The sequence below is a fragment of the Alexandromys fortis genome, unplaced genomic scaffold, assembly GCF_014885135.2.
Source record: "Alexandromys fortis isolate MF-2015 unplaced genomic scaffold, M_Fortis_MF-2015_v1.1 scaffold_271, whole genome shotgun sequence".
Lineage (NCBI taxonomy): Eukaryota > Metazoa > Chordata > Mammalia > Rodentia > Cricetidae > Alexandromys > Alexandromys fortis.
In genome coordinates this window covers 12,231-34,057 of record NW_026068156.1, presented here as the reverse complement: position 1 = coordinate 34,057, position 21,827 = coordinate 12,231, and the positions used below count along the sequence as shown (strand labels likewise).

Below are 21,827 nucleotides of genomic sequence, written 5' to 3'. Positions count from 1 at the left end.
GGAAATCTTTTTTTTTTTCAATAAAAAAATTATATTAAAAAAAAAGATATCGTAAGGTTTTTTTTTTCACTCTTAATAACTAAAGATGTTTCATTACTTCTAAATAACCTGGTTTCAACAAAAACCAGAGTGGGGAAAACCATGTTAAAGGAGTAAGTGCTGCCCTCTGTGCTAACGGGAAAGACAGGGAAATGACCGCGTGTGTAGTAAATGCGTACCAGTGAGTATGTATCATGCCAGTTTAGCTTTTCCTTAAGAGTTAAAACTGTTTTAAATAAAAACTTGACCCATTAGTTCCAGCCTCTTATTGGCTAGCTCTTACATATTGTTCTAACCCATTTCTAATGTTCTGTGTAGCCCACGAGCTGGCTTACCAGGGAGGATCTTAACCTGTGTCTGTCTGGAGCAGGAGAATCATGGCGACTCCTTGACTAAGTTTCTTTTTCCCAGCATTCTCTTCTGTTTACTCCACCTACCTAATTTTCTGTCCTATGAGGGCCGAGGCAGTTTCTTTATTATTAACCAATGAAAGCAACAGATAAGATACAAGACCCACCTCCATCATGGGAGGAGGAGAGGAAGTGGGATTGGTATGTAATATGAACAAAGATAGTTTGTTTTCTTTTTTTAAAAAAATAATATAAATTATAAAAAAGAATATTTGAAAATTTCAAAGAGACATCATACAATTCACAGAACTCTTTTAGATGTTTTTCAGCATATTAAAGGTTGAAATTTTGCCAGACCTGATTGAAGTTTCTTGGCCATTTGATCATAACTTCATTGATGAACAAGCCTTGATCTTGTGGACTCTTGGAGACAAACTCTCCTACTTTAACTAGAAATGTATGATTAGAATGTACCATAAAATTTTGTATATCATATTTTTCCACGTGTTTCTTTTTCTCATCAAAGAATATTTGGTCTTCATCAGTGCTTGTAAATTGAATTTTCCTCAGGAATGGATGAAGCTGGAGAGAGACATCATTTGGCCATGAGTGGTGCATACCAGTGTCTCACTGATTGTTCCTAAGAACAATTCTAATTCTCTCTCTCTATTCTGGTTTTCTTTTTGAAAAGGCTTCATTTGAATCATTGTCTCCCAAGTTGTTCCAGAGAGATGAACTTCGCTTCTCATGAAACTAAAGTTGGAGTAGCTGAACATAAATAGAAATGGCATCTAAGGGGTGAAACATAGCATAGTTGGAAGCATGTTCTTAGTAGAACCAAGGCCCTGTGTCTCCAATTAAACAATATACATGTTTTAGAACAAAACTGAAGTAAGAATGTAAGCAACACTATGTATTTGAGTGTACAGGTGTTAAGATATTTATCTTTTAATACTACACAATGAACATATGTCTGAATAGATAGTTAAGTAGATAGGAATACATGCAGATATACAGAGTATCTTGACCTTAGAATATCAGCAGAAGTTCATACAAAAGCTCCTAATTCATAAAAATATATATTAAATATTCAGAAATTTTGTCATTTATGCTTCAGGAAACTGTGAAGAGACCTACTAACTCCCTCCATTCTTCATTGGTTTACTTTCAATCACATAACTTGCCTTTTAAATTTAGTATGAACATTATTGGATGCAAATTAAAATCCAAATATTCAGTGTGTAACATGAGGGCCAGCTTATTCGACTGAGCTAGCAGATAATTTCATCCACAGAAAGCCCGAGAAAGCTTGGGAAAGACTAGAATAAAGCATGTTTTCTTGGTAGCAGCAATTTCTTGAATCTGCCCTGCTTGCTAGAGGCAAGCAAGCACTCTCATCTAAGAGATGCTTCCTGATTCAGCTTTGCTGCAAAACCTTGCAACTCTTTTTAAAGGTCTTGCCACAAAACACTTAAATGGTATTGATGAAAAGTTGACCGCATGCTTTTTGGTTTTCAACCATAGCAGGAAAATAGCTGCACCATTTTAAAATGCCGGCTTTCTGGGTTGTCCTGCCAGAGCAACTTTTGACTCTTTCAGGCAGGTGATCTGACTACAGAGCATTTGAATATGGTCTGTGAGCAGAATGCTGCAGCTTGCTTGCTGGCAGGGACCTTAAAATGCCATAGAGTTGTGGCAATAAAAATGGCTACAGCCAATACCTCCAGTGATTGGTCAGGCAGGAAGTATAGATGGGTCAACCAGATAGGAAGTGGAGGTGGGGTGATGAGAACAGAACTCTGGGAAAGAGGAAGCCCATCCCTCCCCATTCCAGCCCAGACCACCGAGAAGCAAGATGTAACCTACCTGGCTGAAAGGTACCGAGCCATGTGGCTAACATAGATAAGAATGAGGAGTTAATATAAGCTACAAGAGCTAATAAGTAGGCTGAGCTAATAGGCCAATCTGTTATAACCTAATGTAGACTCTCTGTGTGATTTTCTTTGGGACTTGCCAGCTGTGGGGTACTGGGTGGATCAGAAACCCCAAGTTGGCCCTCATGTTACGTCAGTGCTTTAACTAATTTTTTTAAAAATTATTTATTAGGATCAATGGCTGATCTATTGGGAGCTCACCAAGGCCAGCAGGACTGGGACTGAAAAAGTACGGGATAAAACCAGACTCTCTGAACATGGCAGACAATGAGGGCAGCTGAGAAGTCAAGGACAATGGCACTGTGTTTTGATCCTCCTGCATGTACTGGCTTTGTGGGAGCCTAGCTTGTTTGGATGCTAACCTTCCTAGACCTGGATGGAGGAGGGAGGACTTTGGATTTCCTACAGGGCAGGGAACCCTGACTGCTCTTTGGACTGGAGAGGGAGGGGGGAGGGGAGTTGGGGAACGGGGAGGAAAATGTGGGGTAGGGAGGATGCAGAAATTTTTTCAAAAAATTATTTATTTATTAAAAAATTCCACCTCCTCCCCTCCTCTTATTTTCCTCCCACTCTCCCCCCTCCCCTTCTCCCCTCCCTCTCTAGTCCTAAAAGAAGTCAGGGTGCCCTGCCCTGTAGGAAGTCCAAAGTCCTCCCCCCTCCATCCAGGTCTAGGAAGGTGAGCATCCAAACACGCTAGGCTCCCACAAAGCCAGTACATGCATTTGAAAATATTTATTTTTGGAATAATTTATTTTAATTTTGTGTATAAGTTATTTGTTGGAGGCTAGAAGATGGTGCTGGATTGCCATAAGCAGAGTTACAGACAGCTCTAAGCTGCTTTGTGTATATTTGGAACTGAACCTGGGGCTTCTAAAGAGCAGCAAGTATGGCTAACATGGAGCCATCTCTGGCCCCTAGATATGCGTTCTTCTCATTTCTTTGTACTGTCTATATGTATGCATAGACACAAACTGCATGTATGATACCTACAGAGGGCATATGTGTGTGTCACATTCTTTAGATCGAACTTACACATAGTTGTAAGGCACTAGGTGGGTATTAGCAAGCAAACTTGGGTCCTGTACAAGATGATCAAGTGCTCTTAACTGCTGAGCTATCCCTCTAGCATCATTTAATTACATATTTAAATTAATACAATGGGTTAATACTTCAATTCTGAGATTCACTGCTGTGTTAACTAATTAACAACTTATAATATATAAAGTTATAAATAATTATATGTACAAGAGACATACTAACATAACTAATAGCACATCTGTTGAAGCCATGTTCACAAACTGTGTCAAAGTCTATGTCAAATATTATTGTTATTCATAATAGTAAAAAACTACATAATAGAGAAAACATTCAGAGTTAATTTTTTACTTATTTATCTTTGAATGAAAAGTTTACTTGGCTTGGTCAACAACCTTCTTGATGATAGCCTATTTGAGGGTGAATGCTCAAAAGTATAAGTGAGTCCAACTTTATAAGACTGGTTTATTGAATTGGTTTAAAACCCAAACATATCCACTTACTACTAATAGAAGATTAAGTCTATGTGTGAGCACCATCTGTGTTCTAACCTTTAATAATGGATGCACAGTCTTGAGTTTCATCTTTTTTTTAACCTCATTTAGGAATAAATAAACTGGAGCTTCCTAGCTGGCCATCAGGCAAGTCTTCTGCAGGTAGACTGCTCCACCCAGTGCATTGATCATACCCAGTAAGCTACAAGGTCCACTCTGATCCTAAACCCATCCTTCCCAAGTGACCTCATCAGCTCTGTAAGGCACAGCCTGCAACTGCACAGAGCAGACTGAGAGGTAAGTGACCAGCTCCCCAGCTGGATATGCCAGTCTGTAGACCCTAGGCCTGGGGCAAAATTCCAGGCTCCTTCTCCACCTGCCTCCACTAAACTTACCTGTCTGAAGGCAAATATCCTGTAGATAGGCTTCTCCAACCCCTGTCAATCAGACCCTGTAGGCTACAAGTCCCACTCCACTTCTATTGCCCCCATGCCCAGAGACCTCAGTGGTTCCATGAGACACAGAAAATGACTGCACAGAGCAGACAAAGAGCAGCTCCCTAAGACACAGACAGCAACTGTGACAGTTGGTCTAAGAGAAGATCCCTGAGACACATATACCAACTGCAAGGATTGTAGAAAGAGGCAAAGACACTGCCGGCACCAATTCAAGGAAGACATGAGTAGTTGCCGATGCAAAAAATACATTTAACAACTGAAAAAGCAACATCGTAACACCAGAATCCAGTGGTCATACAACAGGAAGACCTGAACATCTTAACACAGAAGATGTAGAAGAAAACAACCTTAAATATAATTTTATGAAGATAGTAGAGTCACTTAAAGAGGAAATGAAAATTTTATTAAAGAAATGGAGGAAGAGACAAACAAAAATTGGAAGAAATCAATAAATTTCTTAAAGAAACCCAAGAGAACCAAGAAAAACCAAACAAGTGAAACAAACAGTTCAAGACTTAAAAACTGAAAAAGAGTCAATAAAGAAACACAAACCAAGGAAAATGGAAAGTCTGCATAAGCAAACAGGAACTACAGATGCAAACATAACCAACAGAATACAAGAGATGGAAGAGAAAATGTCAGAAGTTGAAGATGCAATAGAGGGAATAGATTCATTGGTTAAAGAAAATGTTAAATCCAGCAACTTCCTAACCCAAAACATCCTAGAAATCTAGGATACCATGAAAAGATCAAACCTAAGAACATTAGGGTAGAAGAAGAAGAGGAATTTCAGCTCAAAGCACAGAAAATATATTCAACAAAATCATAGAAGAAACCTTTCACAACATAAAGAATGAAATGCCTATGAAGGTACAGAAAGCTTACAGAACACCAAATAGACTGGACAAAAAATGTCCCCTTACAATATAATAATAAAAACACTTAAATATAAGAATAAAGAAAGAATATTAAGAGCTATAAAGGAAAAAAGCCAAGTAACATAAAGATTAATTCACATATCAAACCCCATACAATAGTAGCAGGCGACTTCAACCCTCTACTCATCAGTGGACAGGTAAGTAACACAAAAACTTAAGAAAAAAATAAGAGAACTAACAGATGTCATGACTCAAATGAACTTAACAGACATCTACTGTACATTTCACCCAAACACATAAGAATATATCTTCTTTTCAGCACCTCATAGAACCTTCTCTAAAACTGACCATATACACAGTAACAAAACAAACCTTGACAGATACAAAAATTTGGAATAACCCCCTGTATCTTACTGGATCACCATAACTTAAAGTTAGAATTCAACAACACTAATTGTAGAAAGAAGACAAACTCATGGAAGTTGAACAATACTAAATTTGATCACCTATGGGTCAAAAAACAAATAAGAAATTAAAGACTTCCTAAAATTCAATGAAAATGAGCATATGGCATACCCAAACCTATGGGGCACCATTAAAGCAATGTTAAGAGGAAAGTTTATAGCTCTGAGTGACCACATAAAAAAGTGGAGAAATCTCACACTAGCAACTTAACAGCACACATGAAAACTACAGAACAAAAAGAAACAGACTCACCAAGGAGGAGTAGATGACAGGAAATAATCAAATTGAGTGCTGAAATTAGTAAAACAGAAACAAAGAAAACAATACAAAAAATCAGTGAACAAAGGGCTGACCCTTTAAGAATATCAACATGATAGAGAAACCCTTACCCAAACAAATCAAAAGACAGAAAGAGAACATCCAAATTTCAAAATCAGAAATGAAAAGGGTGACAAAACAAAAAACATTGAGGAAATCCAGACAATCATTAGGTCATACTTTGAAAACCTGTACTCTACAAAATTGGAAAATGTAAAAAAATGGACAATTCTCTGGATAAATATCATTTATCAAAATTAAATCAAGACAAGCCGAACAATTAAAAAGACTTATTACCTGTAAGGAAATAGCAGCAGTTATCAAATTCTCCCAACCAAAACAACTTCTTCAGCACAGAATTCTTCCATAACTTCAAAGAAGAGCTAATACCTATAGTCCCCAAATTGTTCCACATAATAGAAACAAAAGGAACATTGTCAAATTCTTTTTATGAGACCACAGTTACCCTGGTTCACAAACCACATGAAGATTCAACTAAAAAAAGGAATAACACACCAATATCCCTCAAGAACATTGATGCAAAATGTTCAATAAAATACTGCCAGACTGAATTCAAGAATACATCATAAAAAATTCATCCACCATGATTAAGTTGTCTTTATCCCAGAGATGCAGGGATGGTTCAATAAGTGAAAATCTATCAATATAATCCACCATATAAATAAACTGAAAAAGAAAAAAACAATATTATCATCTCATTAGAGGCTGAATAAGCATTCAATAAAATTCCACATCCCTTCTAGCTCTTGGAGAAATGAGGGATTCAGGGAACATATCTAAATATAACAAAACAATATACATCAAGCCAACAGCCAACATCAAACTAAATGGAGAGAAACACAAAGAGATTCCACTAAAATCAGTGACAAGACAAGGCTGTCCACTTTCTCCTTATCTATTCAACATAGCACTTGAAGTTCTAGAAAGACCAGTAAGGCAACAAAAGGAGATCAGGGGCTTTTAAATTGGAAAGGAGGAACTCAAACTTTGGTTATTTGCAGATGACAAGATAGCATGCATAGGTGACCCTGATAATTTTATGAGGGTACTCCTACAGCTGACAAACACCTTCAGTAATATGGCATGATACAAGATGAACTCAAAAGAGTCAATAGCCCTAATGCATATAAATGACAAAGGAGCTAAGAAAGAAATCAAGAACATTACCATTTACAATAACCACAAATAATATAAAACATCTTGGAGTAACACTATGGAAAGAAGTGAAAGACCTGTAAGACAAGAAATTTAAGTCTTCGGAGAAAGAAATTGAAGAAGATATCAGAAAATAGATCTTCCCTGAGTTTGAATAGGTAGGATTAACATTAAAAGGTGGCAATCCTACCAAAAGCAATTTACAGATTGAATATATTCCCCAATAAAATTCCAACATAATTCTTCAGACTTCAAAAGAACACTACTCAATTTCATATGGAAAAACAAAAAACCCAAAATTGTCAAAAACAACCCTGTATAATAAAGGAACTTCCAGAGGCTTCACCATTCCTGATATCAAGCTCTATTATCAAGCTACAGTAAGAAAATAGCTTGCTTTTGACATAAAAAGGAACAGGTAGACCAATGAAATTGAATCAAAGACCTTGGTTGCATTTTGACAAAGAAGCTAAAATTATACAATGGAAAAAAGAAAGCATTTTCCACAAATGGTCTTGGCATAACTATATGTAAAAGAATGCAAATAGATCCATATCTATTTCCATATACAAAACTTAAGTTCAAATAGATTAAGGACCTCAATACAAATCCAGCCACACTGAATCCCATAGAAGAGAAAGTTAGATGTAGCCTTAAATGCAGGGGCACAAGATGCCACTTCCTAAATATAACTCCAAGAGCACAGACACTGAGAGCAACAATAAATTAATGGGACCTTCTGAAACTGAGAACTTTCTCTAAGGCAAAGGACAATATCAATAAGACAAAACTTCAGTCTACAGAATGGGAAAAGATCTTCACCAACCACACATCTGATAGAGGACTGATCTCCAAAATATAAAGAACTCAAGAAACCAAACATCAAAATACCAAATAATCCAATTAAAAATGGGGTACAGAACCACACAGGAAATTTTCAACAAAAGAATCTCAGATGACCGAAAGACACCAAAGAAACTAGTCAACCTTAGCCATTAGTGAAATGCAAATCAAACAATTCTGAGATATCATCTTACACCAGTCAGAATGGCTAAGATCAATAACATCAATGATAACTTACACTGGAAGGATGTGGAGTAAAGGGAATACTCCTCCATTGTTACTCGGAGTGCAAAGTCCTACAACCACTTTGGATATTAGATTAGTATGGTGGTATTTTTTTGAAAATTGGGAATCAACCTACCTTAATATCCAGCAATAGCACTCCTGGGCATATACCCAAAGGATGCTCAATTATAATACAAGGGCATTTGCTCCACCATGTTTATTGTAACATTACTTGTAATAGCCAGAACCTGAAAACAACCTAGATTCCCCTTAACCGAAAAATAAATAAAGAAAATGTGATACATTTAAATAATGGAATACTCCACAGTGGAAAAAACCAATGACATCTTGAAATTTGCATGCAAATGGATGGCACTAGAAAAAAACATCTTGAGTGAGGTAACCCAGATGCAGAATGACAAGCATGGCATGTACTCACTCATAAGGAGAATGGGAGGGGGATAAGAGCTTGAGGGAATGGGGTAGACGAGATGGGAAAAAGGAAGAGAGGAAGAGCAAGGAAATAGCTGTCTTGATTGAGGGAGCCATTATGGGACTATCAAGAAACCTGGCAGCAGAGAAATTTCCAGGAGTCCACAATGGTGCCCCCACCTAAGAACCTAAGGAATAGTCAAGTGGGTTTCTGAACTGGCCTTCACCTGTAATCAGATTGATTACTACCTTAATTGTCATCATAGAACCTTCATCTAGCAACTGATTGAAGCAAATGCAGAAATCCATAATGAAGGATTGAGCTGAGCTCCCAGAGTTCAGTCGCAGAGAGGGTGGAACAATAATATGATCAAAGGGGTCCAGACCATGATGGGGTTACCTACTGAAACAGCTTACCTGAGAGTATGGGAGCTCACTGAATCCATTCTGACAGTGGGGGAACCAGCATAGGACCAAACTAGGCCCTCTTAATGTGGGTGACAGTTGTATGGCTGGGGTAGAATGTAGGGCCCCTAGTAGAGGGACCAGGATTTACCCCTACTGCTTGTACTTTTTGGATACTATTCTCTTTGGAGGGATACCTTGCTCAGCCAAGATATAGTGGGAGAGTCTTGATCCTGCCTCAAAGCAATATGCTAGATTTTGTTGACTCCCCATGGGAAGTCTTACCTTCTCTGAGGAGTGGATGAGTGCTGGGGAAGGTTGGGGGAGTGAGAAGAGGGCAAAGAGTGGGAACTGTTAGTGGTACGTAAAATGAGAAATATTGTTTTCTCAAAAATAAATAAATAAATAAGTTTAATAACTGCAGAGTAAATAAAATATAAAAAGCAATTTCTTCATCATGTTACTTTTAGTCTATGGAAGGCTATTTTTATGTTTTTAAAAAGTTTAACCCTTTTGTCTTGGATTAAATATGGTCATTATATCTCTACATGGTGGCACCAGAAATATTCCATGAAACTGTATAAATTTTATTATTGAACTTATGAATTTTGACAGTAATTGCTTTTGTATATCTTATAGAATTTCAGATCATACTAGGAAACTATTTGCTGAAATATGTACAGAATTAATGTCTTGAAAGCAAAGCAACCATTTCCCAAAGCATGTACCATGTTTACAGACACATACACACCCACTGTGAAAGAACCCCTTTACACTTTCATGCTCAACCTCCTTACTCTTTTAATAATAAGGTGAAAATGTGTTATGTGTTTGAATACCATGAATTACTTACTAATAATGTAAGTGCCCAGTGCTTCCCTTAGTTATGAGTTGGCTTACCTGCCAGGGTAGAAGACTGTCCTTGTTTGCCGCTTTGTGAGGCGCTATTTTTGTTTTACTCAAAAGCATTTTATGGAGGGCATGGGCTACTGCATGCACTGCATTCCAAATGGAAACCTTGGGTTCAGAAGTGATCATCACAACCTTTTCTTCTTGCTTAATCCCTAGGGATATATTTGGTGGGCAGAGTTTATATTTTCCACAATGTAAAGGAGGAGGTGAGCAGTAAAAATTGTCAATCCAGAATTTAAGGAAGTAAAGATCTTCTGGGTACTGGGAGGGCATAAGTGCTTCGATAAAGTGCTTGAAGCCAGGAATATTTTTATGTTTTGAAAATGAGAAGCTTCCTCCAAAAATGTCCAAAAAATCATTCAACTCATATAATTCAGAATCTAAGTAAAATAATTGTGGTTTTGTCATGATCCACATCTTCCTTCTGTTTGATATGATTTCATGTATGAAGCAGAAAAACAATATATCATCTATATCACCATAGAGTATATACACATTTACTTGTGTATCTTGATTTAACTTTGGCATCTCAACCTTAGACACTATCTGAATCTTCCAATTAGCTGGGAGTTTAACTGTAAAAGCTACACAGATATCTTCTGATGCCATCTCTGCTTTCAGGCCAGAGATGAACTCCTTACCTTTTAGATCATCAGCGACAAAGAGCCCCACCCACTTCCAGCCAAAATGCAGCAATAAAGAGATCACCCCTTGGGTAAGAGCTGTGTCTTTATGAGATATCTGGTAAAGGGATGGAAATTTATCTTTGTCACTTAGAAAAGAATCAAACATTCCATATGTGACCTAAGGAAGTAAAACAAAAAAAAAGTGATTTTGAATTTGTAGGTATTTGTAATCATCACCATTAGAAAGGAAATGAGTTCATATTCACATAAGAGAATCAGGGAACTGAATATTGGTTAAGAAAATGTCTTCTGTGAGAATAGCTTCTCTCGTTCATCTAAATATGGAATGTGGTTTTTGTCAAATACTATGAACTCCCAAGTTACTAACAGTTATGAAGCAGCTAAGAAATGAACAGTATTCTGTTAACAATGTATTTCAAGAACATGATAGAGTTTTATTGTTCCAATTGAAATGGAACAGAGTACTGCCCGTAGAGAAAGACTGCATAAGTATTACTAAGTGCTTCACTCTGACCACATGACATCATCTACCCTAGGACCTCTAGTGTTAGGAAAGCAAATAACAAATTTTATCATAGATTTTGCTACTCCATTTAGAAAAGAGCATCTATAGGAACATCATCAAGTATTGTTGCCTCTTCCTTCTCTAGTAATAGATATGACAAAATCATCACACAATAACTAATGTAAAATTAAAATCTCTGGGAAAGATGGAAATTATTGTGTATATTGTTTTTCTTACATTAGGATGCAATGCATTTATGAGTTGTTTAACCAAGTTATAATAGTGTTGTTACTTTGTCTGGTTTTATGTTGATTATTACTAAGCATAGGGCTCATCTAATGTTTCCTCTGTTTGCAGTGGTGCCGGCTGATGGTTGCTTTGCTTCAGCAGTGCCAGGCAAGAGCAATATGCAGGTCTATATTTATGTAAGTAGCTGTTCTCTGTCAGTGCTATTCAGAGATGTACTTTACTGATGGAGAATTAAATTTCTTGGAACAATTGATGGCCTTGAGAATTGTTCCAAATTTATTTACATGTCCTGGACTTTCTATTCCTTTTTCTGTTAGTCATTGACCACTGGATGAACTGTGAGATATTTATACTCCAGTTGGGGCAGTTCGTTATCTGTGATGTATATTTGACTTATGAACAGCATTTAGCTTTGAGCTGCCACAACACATCTTGACAATGATTTCAGACAATGCAGAAGTGATCTAAGTGATCCTCTTAGAAAACCACAGTATTTACTCTTTATGTTTTTCACTACACTTTACTGTTGATCATAGCATGACACAGGTAATTCATTTATTTTTATGTTAATCACTGGTAGTAAACTTAGACAACTATTCCATTTTCTTTTATCAATTATCCACTTTGACTATGGACACCAAAATTTTATTAACTTACTTGTGGAAATTTGTAGAGTTCTAAAAGTGTTCCAATTGCAGCAGAAAATTCAGGCCTGACTCCTGCAATTATTGCTAGAACTTTGTGTTGAGTTTTGCATTTGTAGTTAGGGATAAACTCACTCCTTCCAGACAGTCGCATCAGAGGTCCTTCTAAGGTTCTGTAGTGATAGTCAAAAGCGTTGTAGAGGTGGAAACCCAAGGTCACATTGGGAAGCAGGTGGGCATCTTTATTGATCTTCTCAATGGCAAAGTATAAGGTCAGCAAATATGGGTAGTTCTTCCATCTTCCTCTAAAGAGGTGGGGCAGAAGGATGAGCACATTCAGGCCAGTAGTCTCAGAAACTCCTTAGCAAATTCAGGAAAAGGACTTTAAATCCTGGTTTCTCTTCTGACATTCAAAACTTGTATGAATAAACTGCTGACAGCTCAGGAACATCATGGCATGGCTAGTGAAGTTTTTGGTATTTCATTATATTTCAATAATTTGTTTTTGGAATTACTTGCTACTCTTGTGTATTATTCTGATTCAGGTTACAGCAGCCAGTCTTTGGGTTACAATAGATGGCAACACCTGTTATCTGGGGAATCCATGTCCTCCTCTGGCCTCTGCAGGCACCAGGCACATATGTGGAACAAACACACATGTAGACAAAACAATTGCACACATAAAATAAAATAGAAATCTTTATGAAATTTCAGAAACTAGTAAACAAAGAAAAAATTGTTCTACAAACTTGCAGATTAAATGAGTGAGTAGAGTCTCCTGTCAGTGAAAGAATCAAAGTAAGTAAAATAATAAGGGAAAATAGAATATGAAAAAGAGGAAAAGCTCCCAAATTCATGAGGGCAGTAAAAGAAAGCTGAAAACTAGAAAAAAAGGAAACTTTGGAAGCAGGAAGGTGGGCTAAATTATCTCTCTCCCCAACGGCATTCAGTGATTGGAGAGGGGTTCTTAGGAGGAACTTTCAAAACCTGGGTTAGATGAGAGCCTGGTTAGCCCTACTGGCAGCAAGTAAGAGAAATCATGAATTGACTGAGTTCTCTTAAAGGAGAGATTCTACCTGTTGGCAGAAGAAAAAATATGACATTTGTTTATACTATGTGACTTTGAGTTCTATAGCTAGATGGTTGTTAAGAAAGAATCTGTTGTTCATAACTGACTAATAGTCACTATTGAGAGGAGGAGAAATCAGTCTGTTCTGGGGATTATTATATACTGAGTGTTTAGCAGTAGAAATGTGTGCATATAATTAACATGTGTATAACTGTATGCATGTGTATAAATGCATGCAAGAGAACTCCTGGAAAGAGCTGCATCTACAGAGACGGGACGATATCAGCTTCAGTGATGTGGAGGTGTTGGAATTTTGTAGATCTAGAAGTTTACTATAGGCTAACTGCATCACCATGGACAGTCATTTATGGCCAACTCTTGAGGTGAGTTAATCCCCTATAACTAATGAGTAAAATTCCTTTGAAATCTAGTAACTTAGCAGAGCACTGGCTTCCAACAACCTAAAAGCTAAGAATGACATCAGATGTCATCTTGGGCTTGTAGGATAATTTTTCCTAACTTGCCTGTGACCTCCTGGCTGATGTATTCACCAATTTACTTGGTTTACAACTTGCTTTATATTTTACTATGAAATCTTCATGAAATTGTCTGCTCTATGGAACATGGATCTTGAGTCACCTAAATCTGGGTTCACTAGCCATGATCACATTAATTTGATTCTAGAATAAATCTTTCTTTTCCCATTTGAGTTCAGGGCCGAGGTTTTTCCAATGACACAAAATAATACTATGCACCAAACAATTGATTCAGTTGGTTATATGTATAAACTTATTTATTTGTATGTGTGAATTTTTCTAAATAACAATAATTATAAAAAATGAATTTGAGGCCGGGCGATGGTGGCACACGCCTTTAATCCCAGCACTCGGGAGGCAGAGGCAGGTGGATCTCTGTGAGTTCGAGACCAGCCTGGTCTACAGAGCTAGTTCCAGGACAGGCTCCAAAGCCACAGAGAAACCCTGTCTCGAAAAACCAAAAAAAAAAAAATGAATTTGAGAGGAAATGGCCCTGGGAGACAAGATAGAGATGGAGGTAGGCAAAGAGGAGGAAATAAGAGAATTATATTTTAAGTGTAGGTGTTGGAGAGGAAAAAATGATCAAAATATATTTTCTGCAATTTTTTAGTAAAAAAGAGAAAGTAATTATATAAAAATTTCAATATACAAAAATTTTAAAGATTTAGCAATATAGCAATTGACATGAAAGAAACCCCACTGGTTATGGATACTGCATTTAGTCTACCACAAATTCAGAACAGATCCTGGATTTTTAGAGAAAAGCAGTGCAGGAAAACTATGCACTAGAGGATCAGGCAGCAGGTAATCTAGTCTAGAAAGGACATAAGAGAGTCCAGCCATGGGCAAGCACAAACTAAGCTTCTTATTAGAGAATTATGCTGGAGTTTGAATGGAACCTCTGAACCTTAGCTCACAGGACTAGTAAAAATGTAGATTTGTGAATCTGTTGATCATTGTAGTGAAGGCTGAGAGTTACTGTGGTGTGTCTGAGATCCACACAGCACCCTCCTGCCTGCTGATTAACAGCCAACATGTTTTCAAGTGTCAACACGTGTACTGTTCTCATGATAAAGTGGTTTTCCAGTTTTATGTCACTGAGGAGTCACCCTCTGATTATACAGCAACAAGAGCAGTATGGTCTGGAGTATTCCAAAAGAGTGAGAGTATCTAGACAGATCTTAGAATTCAAAGCTCAATGTGGCTACAGATCTCTGATGTTCAAAGAAGGAAAATGAGTCCTATTAACACAGGCTGGTGGATATCAGATTGTCATTCAATAAGGACACAGGAACAACATAAGCCAGAGGAAATAGAAGAGTTCACACTGTCAACTGAATTCCCTCTATGTGTATAGCTGGAAGTCTGCAAATACTAAGGATAGGGAGATCCCTTTCTGCTAACCCTCGACTTCTTTTTTTTTGTTTGTTTTTAAACTTGATTCAAATTTTCTCCACTACATTTATAAGAGTATGTATGTATGTATTCATTATTTGAGAATATCTTACATGCATAGAATGTATTTTCATCAAATCCACACCACTTCCATCACCACTTCTTCCCTTATCATTCCTGACAGTTTTTCCACCTAAATTCAAGTGCATTCTATGTAAATACCTATAGAGAGCGCTCTGCATTACCAGCACATAAGTGGGAGTGAGGCCTTCTGCTGGAGAATGGGAATCCTCTCAGTGCTCACATCCTGAAGAAAACTGATTTTCCTACTCTGAGCAGCTACAAACTGTCAATGGCTCCTTAGGTAGGAGAAGTATTCATGATTGGGGCTGGAGAGATGGCTCAGAGGTTAAGAGCACTGACTCCTCTTCCAGAGGTCCTGAGTTCAATTCCCAGCAACCACATGGTAGCTCACAGCCATCTGTAATGAGATCTGGTGCCCTCTTCTGACCAGTAAGCATACAGACAGACAGAAGACTGTATACCTAATAAATAGGTCTTTTTTTTTTTTTTAAAAAAAAAAGATGTATTCATGATCCTCTCTCCCATTAATGCGGGGATTTTATTCATTTCTTGATGGTCCTGTGCAGTCACTCCATGTGTGCCATGGCCATGTCATTTAATGAAGAATCAATTTCAACCCAAGTATGCCCTATATTTGGCTCTTAGAAAGTTCTACCCTCTCTTCTGCGTTTTGAGGGGAAAGAGTACATGATAAACGTGTCCCACGTAGAGCTGAGTGCTCCACAATCTCTCATTATCTGGTTGGTTTACATATATACATAGTTTTTTATACATAAAACTTACACGTTTATGTACTGAACACCATTTATCGGAAAATGAAGCCTCTCTGAGTTTTGAGGGAAGTATGCAGTGAGATTCCCATTTAAAGGTAAGAACTGAGCAGGTAGGTAAAATATTTGTCTATTTAGCATAATAATATTATTAGGCTCTCATTTAGGACAAATGACACAACTAACCACAGTTTCTTATGTCAATGGGACATGCTATGTGACTATTGGAGCTGGACTTAAACCTGAGAAGAATGTTGTGGGTTACTCCCATAATATTCATGCCAGTGTAAAGATATGTCATCAGTGGGCATATGTTTTCCTGCCAGTCATAATTGTAGGTTTCAGGGATTGCTGGTGTGTTAGACAGTTTATTACATTTTTTATTAACGTGTATAACACTTTCCATTACTGTGGATGCTGCAGGTACGAATGAAATTTCCATGTCAGCCACAGCCTAATTACTCCATGTCCTGTGACTCAACCATGTGATGTTCCCATTAAACAGGTCCTGCCATCAGATTCTGGAGCGTAACCAAGAGCAAAGGAAAAGCTGGTCATGTTTGGGTGTATAGGGACAAACATTTGCAAACAACTTAAGACAGTTAACGCATACCTAGCACTTGTCTTTTTGCTTAATGGTTCATGATCCTTGGGAGAGGCATTCTCCCCCAGCAATAGTGCTTTATAAGTGTATGTATTTAGGAAGCTTCTATAGGAGTACATTTCCATAATCTTTCTCCAAGGTCTTAGAGTTAGTTATTCCTTCACACACTCCCTCTGGTCTGCTCCCCATCACTTGCTACTTAACCCTTCCTGCTCCAGTATTTCCCTTCCCTTCTTCATACCACATGTGTTCTATTTCCCTGCAAGTTAAATCCCCTCTCCTTTGCACCTTAGTAGTGTCCTGGCTAATATGTGTATTTTAGTTAAGTAGAGACACCTGAAGATTCAAAACTAGCATTTGCATATAAGAGAAAGCATTTGACTTTGTCTTATTGTGTCTGGGTTACCTCATTCAGAATGGTAATTCCAGATCCATCCATTACATATAGATTCCATAATTCTATTTGTATTTGCACCAAATAAAATTTAGTTGTATACATGTACCACAGTTAAAATATTCATTAATCAATTGATTGACATTGAAGCTGCTTCCATTTCAAGACTATTGTGAATAGAGCAACAATGAACATAGATGTTCAAGAATTTCTACAGTAGGATACGCAGTCTTTTACACACATGCCCAGGACTGATAGACATAGAGAACAGTGTAGATATCTTTCCACACTTTTAGAAATCCTCCACACTAATTTTCATAGGGATTACCAGTTTGTAATCCCCTTAACTCATATATATTCCTGCATTTCTTGTGATTTATATTCTTGTGAAATACAAAATATCAAAGAAGTTTTGATTTATATTCCACTAATTGATAAGGAGCTTGAGCATATTTATTTTTATTCTCAGTCACTAAACTGAATTCTCAGTTTAGGCCCATGTGTTTTATATTGGATTGTTTGTTTTATCAATAGTAAGATCAATGTTGATAAGACATTGGAACCTCTGGTTTCTGTTATCTCAACTTCTCTTGTTTTGGATCAAGTGAGAACTTTTGAGATATAGTCTTGAAACCACTCAGCATTGATATGTGAATGGATGGGTTATTTATAGAGTTTTAGCCTGTGCACAAGGCTATTGGGCACCCATCACATGGAAAGGGATGCTACAATTTTGTGATTTGGGACATTTCCCTCTGACAAATTTCTCAGACTTCTTGACAACTCCAGGAAACTTACCCTTCTCTCTTCCATGGTTGCTTTCCCTCCAAACATGTTCTTTGTTTACTCCTTGACCTTGCTCTGAATACTTTCATGTGCCTTCTCTGATCTTTTTTTCTTCTAAGATTTTGAGTTTTCCTTAATACTAGTTGTCTTCTTGCAAATGGATATTCCTCAGGATAGGTCAATGGGCAAAGATGGCACTCTGGATTTCCAAATGCCCAAAAATTGTAACAACTTTCTCTACTTCACAGGCATATATTCCCCAAAGTCCCTGATTTCCAAACTCATTCTGCTATTTATTCTCAAAGTCTTTTTTTTTATATCTGTGTTTTCTTTGTCCCCCGCTCTTGTCTTCTCATGGAATCTTCTTTACTCTCTGCTTGTTCATGTGTTTTCCTCTGACCACTGAACAGACATTCAAATTATCTTTGCACTGTGAATAATTTTAAAAACTGTTTAATTTTGAGTATACGATAAAGAAGTTGGCTCTGTGTTTCAGCCCTCTCCCTCCAGACTTGAGTATGTTGCTTAAAAGTTTCATTCAAATCTGTCCTGTGTCAGATATACCTGACTCTATAATAAGGAGAAGGAGAACAAAAAGAAAAGACACCATATGCTTAAAAATAACTAAAACACAAACTTTTTGAAATAGTGATTATGGCTGCTAATCTACCTCCCTCCCTTATATCCCTAAAACTTTTGATAAAATATTTTTCTTAAAGATTTGTAAGTCTATTTTCTAAAACTTCTGTAGCTACGAATTTGTGAATTCATTGAGTATAGTTTAAAAATCTGTAAAATCTGAAACAAAAACTCAGGTTAAAATTTGTAACAGAAAGACTTTAGAGTTAAAAATATAGAATATGCTTATTTGTGTCTTGAATTCAACTCTTGTTTAGAAAAATAGATATGACACAAAATCTGCACATGTCATTTGATTTAATTCTTGTTTGTGGATAAAAGAACTTGCTAACAGCAAAAGTTTCAAGATGATTTATGATTCCCAAGGTTTTAAGAGCCTATTTACCATAATAGAAACTGATTTAGAGATGTATGTCCGATCACTTTTGCCATTGCTGTGTCCAACCCTAGGCATATAGACAATATAGATAAGGAATAATATGTATTTAATGAATAAGTTATGTTTGATAAAGTTTATAAATTTCTAACATCTATCCTGGCTAGAAGAAACTGAATCTAAGATGGATACATACCCTTTTTGTATTTGATAACTTTGTTAATCTTGAGCTTTCTGAATAAAATATGTCATATAAGAAACTGATATTCTGTAAAGGTACACTATGAATGATCATGAAGTTGTGTTCCCAGACATGCTGTGAATTATATTTTTTGTTTAAAATTTTATTTTGTTGCCAAAGGATCTTTATTTTTCCTTTGGTTTTTCAAAGGAGGGTTTCTCCGTGTAGCTTTTGTACCTCTCCTGAAACTAGCTCTTGTAGAGCATGCTGACTTTGAACTCACAGAGATCCATCTGCCTCTGTCTCCCTAGTGCTGGGATTAAAATCATGTACCACCACTGCCCAGCAAGGGTCTTCAATTAAATGTTCAATTCAAAATTATAAGGCTCACTTAACAGGGATGAAACTGTAAATTCTATTCTTATAAAAGCTACCAACTTGTAAACTGTAGAAGATGATTACAACATGGAAGATAATGGTCAGTCACTTTATAAATGATCAAATTCTTTACCCGGCTCAGAGCCTTGTTTTGGTCACGATGAGTAAGAATGTATTTCACTTACAGCGGGACAAGCTTTAGCCTTCTGCTTATGCTATCAATGACAAGCCTGAAGCAAGTAACTAAAAAGAAGTAACGTTTGTGTAAAATCAGATATAGTAAATAAATTAGATGATGTCCCTCAAACCCCTCAGAGAGATCTGTTGAACATGGCATTTAAGGTACTTAATAAAAAGACTTCACCTTATAAACAAGAATACTAGCTTCCGTAATCTGTAGTTGAGTTTATTCAAAAATACCATGGAAAACACAGACTCCACCTGGATATTACCTCAGCTGTACTAATGCCGACCACTGGGTCAAGAGCTGGCACATGTCTCCCCCACCACCTGGTCCCTGCCCAAACTGTGAGCACTGTGGCGTTGAATGCCCCACTCTGCCTTGGTGAGATAGGTCAGTTTCCTCAAGTTCCTCCTCCATAGAAACATTTCTCAAATCCCATGAGTCTGGTTGTTGAAGGCTGATGCTGTCCTATGTGGCAACCAAAGTCCAATGGTGCCTCATGTGACATCTAAACATGACAATCTCTGCTCTCAAAAAAGATATTCAAATCATATGAAGGATCCCAACTGCTTGCCCCAGTATCAGGTAAGTCACTATCGTTTTAGCTGATACAGAGGCAATTTAGATTATACCTCCTGCTCACATGTATCCTCAGATATCTAATAGTGGTGATAGCAAGTTTCAGCTTTATAATTTTAGCAGCAGCAAGCAGTCCTACTCAGCTCCTCCCAACAAGGCTGCAGTTGCATGGTCAGTCCATATCATATGCAAAAGTCAGGTCTTGTTTTATTCTACAGTGAACAGGTCATCTGCTGAAAAAGGCAGACTCACACACAAGGTTACCTTGCTGACAGGGCTAACACTAAAAAAGATAATCTCATAAACAAGTTAAACATAAAACAAAGAAAACCAGCCCATAAATCACAATCCCATGGGACCTAGACAGCAGTGAGGACTCTAAGAGAGACATACGTGGATCTAATCTACATGGGTAGTAGAAAAATACAAGATCTCCTGATTAAATTGGGAGTATGGGGACCTTGGGAGAGGACTGAAAGTGAGGGGGGAGGCAGGGATGAGAACAGAGAAAAATGTAGAGCTCAATAAAAATCAAGAAAAAAAGAAAACCAAATTGAAACTATCATGCTATTACTAGAAACAAATATACATTTTACTATTCTTTTATTGTAAAGAACCTCCTTTTGAATTATTGCTTCCATAAGTCAATCATATTAGTCTCCTGGTAAAAGATTAGATGGAAAAAACATTGAAGTTGATGTTAGTTTTGAGGTTCTAGGGAAGTGATTTAAAGTAGGTAAATGAAAGTTACAAAGATGTGTTTAACTTATCTAAGGTATATGAAAATGTGACTTAAAGATTCAAACATATATAGTTTATCATGTTAATCAGTGGAGTTCTGATTAGCTATTAATCTAGCCTTGGTAAAGTACTACCTACTATTTTCATAGCCAACGAGTAAAATTTTTAATTTTCTTTCATTGTTTTCTAAATAAGACTTAAAATTGCTTCTCATTGTGCTGAATACTTAACTGATATACGTATATAAAATCTGAACAGAGGAAACAGGGAAAGAGTGTTCATAATTGTATTCCCCCTTTGAATCACCAAGCTTTTGATATGACTCTAAATCATGAGTCTACAACAGCTATTTATAGACACTGGCTAACTGCTTCTTCTACAATAAGGTTTCAGTACAGATTACAGAGAGTGGAAATATTAATATATCTAAGTCTTTCATCTTCATCTGTAAACTAAAACAAATTAAAGCAAGATTCAGTGAGTTGTGACTTGAATTCACCTATTACACATCAGGCGGATAAGTACTGCTGTCAGTTAACAGTTAAAGCTTTCCTGCCCACTGCCTCTCCTTGAGGACGGGCTCTCTCTCCTCCTAGTCTTGGAACTCCTTCCATCTCCTGCTGTAGTGGGCTACTGAACTGTAGCCCTTCCATCCTGTGAAAGCATTCCTAAGAGTAGTGTATGTTACAAATAATCTAGCATCTAGGAATTTTTTCTTCACATATTCCATAACACCACAAGTACCAGGAGTATAGGCCTGGAAGTTTGTTTCCTTCTTACAGAGCAATGAATAGGTTGGACATTTAAGAAGAAACTTCTTAGTATAGGACCATATAAACCTACAATTGATACTCAAATGAACAAAGGAACTGTTAAAACAATAAAAGCAAACAAAAATTACTTAAAAAGCCAAATTATTACTCCAAAATATAACTAGCCAACAAATGAACTAAGAAATATTCAGAAAGATCAAATGTCAGAGTAGTAGTTCAAACAGTAAAAAGATGGATGACCTAAAAGAAAATAAAACAAGCAAGTAAATTCAACTGGGCATTGAGACAAATACAACACTGTACAGGAGAACAATGGCTAAAGGGTGAAT

The 21,827-nt window shown here is 37.0% G+C and overlaps 1 protein-coding gene across 1 annotated transcript in view; it reads right to left on the bottom strand.

Moving 5' to 3' along the window:
• LOC126491613 (vomeronasal type-2 receptor 26-like) overlaps nucleotides 1-21,827 on the bottom strand; it is a 35,998-nt gene that overhangs the window by 13,151 nt on the left and 1,020 nt on the right. Inside the window, exons 2-4 of the mRNA XM_050127404.1 lie at nucleotides 12,023-12,314; nucleotides 9,953-10,768; nucleotides 747-971 (exon numbers count right to left, since the gene is read on the bottom strand). Of these exons, the coding sequence (XP_049983361.1) occupies nucleotides 747-971; nucleotides 9,953-10,768; nucleotides 12,023-12,314 (1,333 nt within the window). The remainder of the gene's footprint in view (nucleotides 1-746; nucleotides 972-9,952; nucleotides 10,769-12,022; nucleotides 12,315-21,827) is intronic.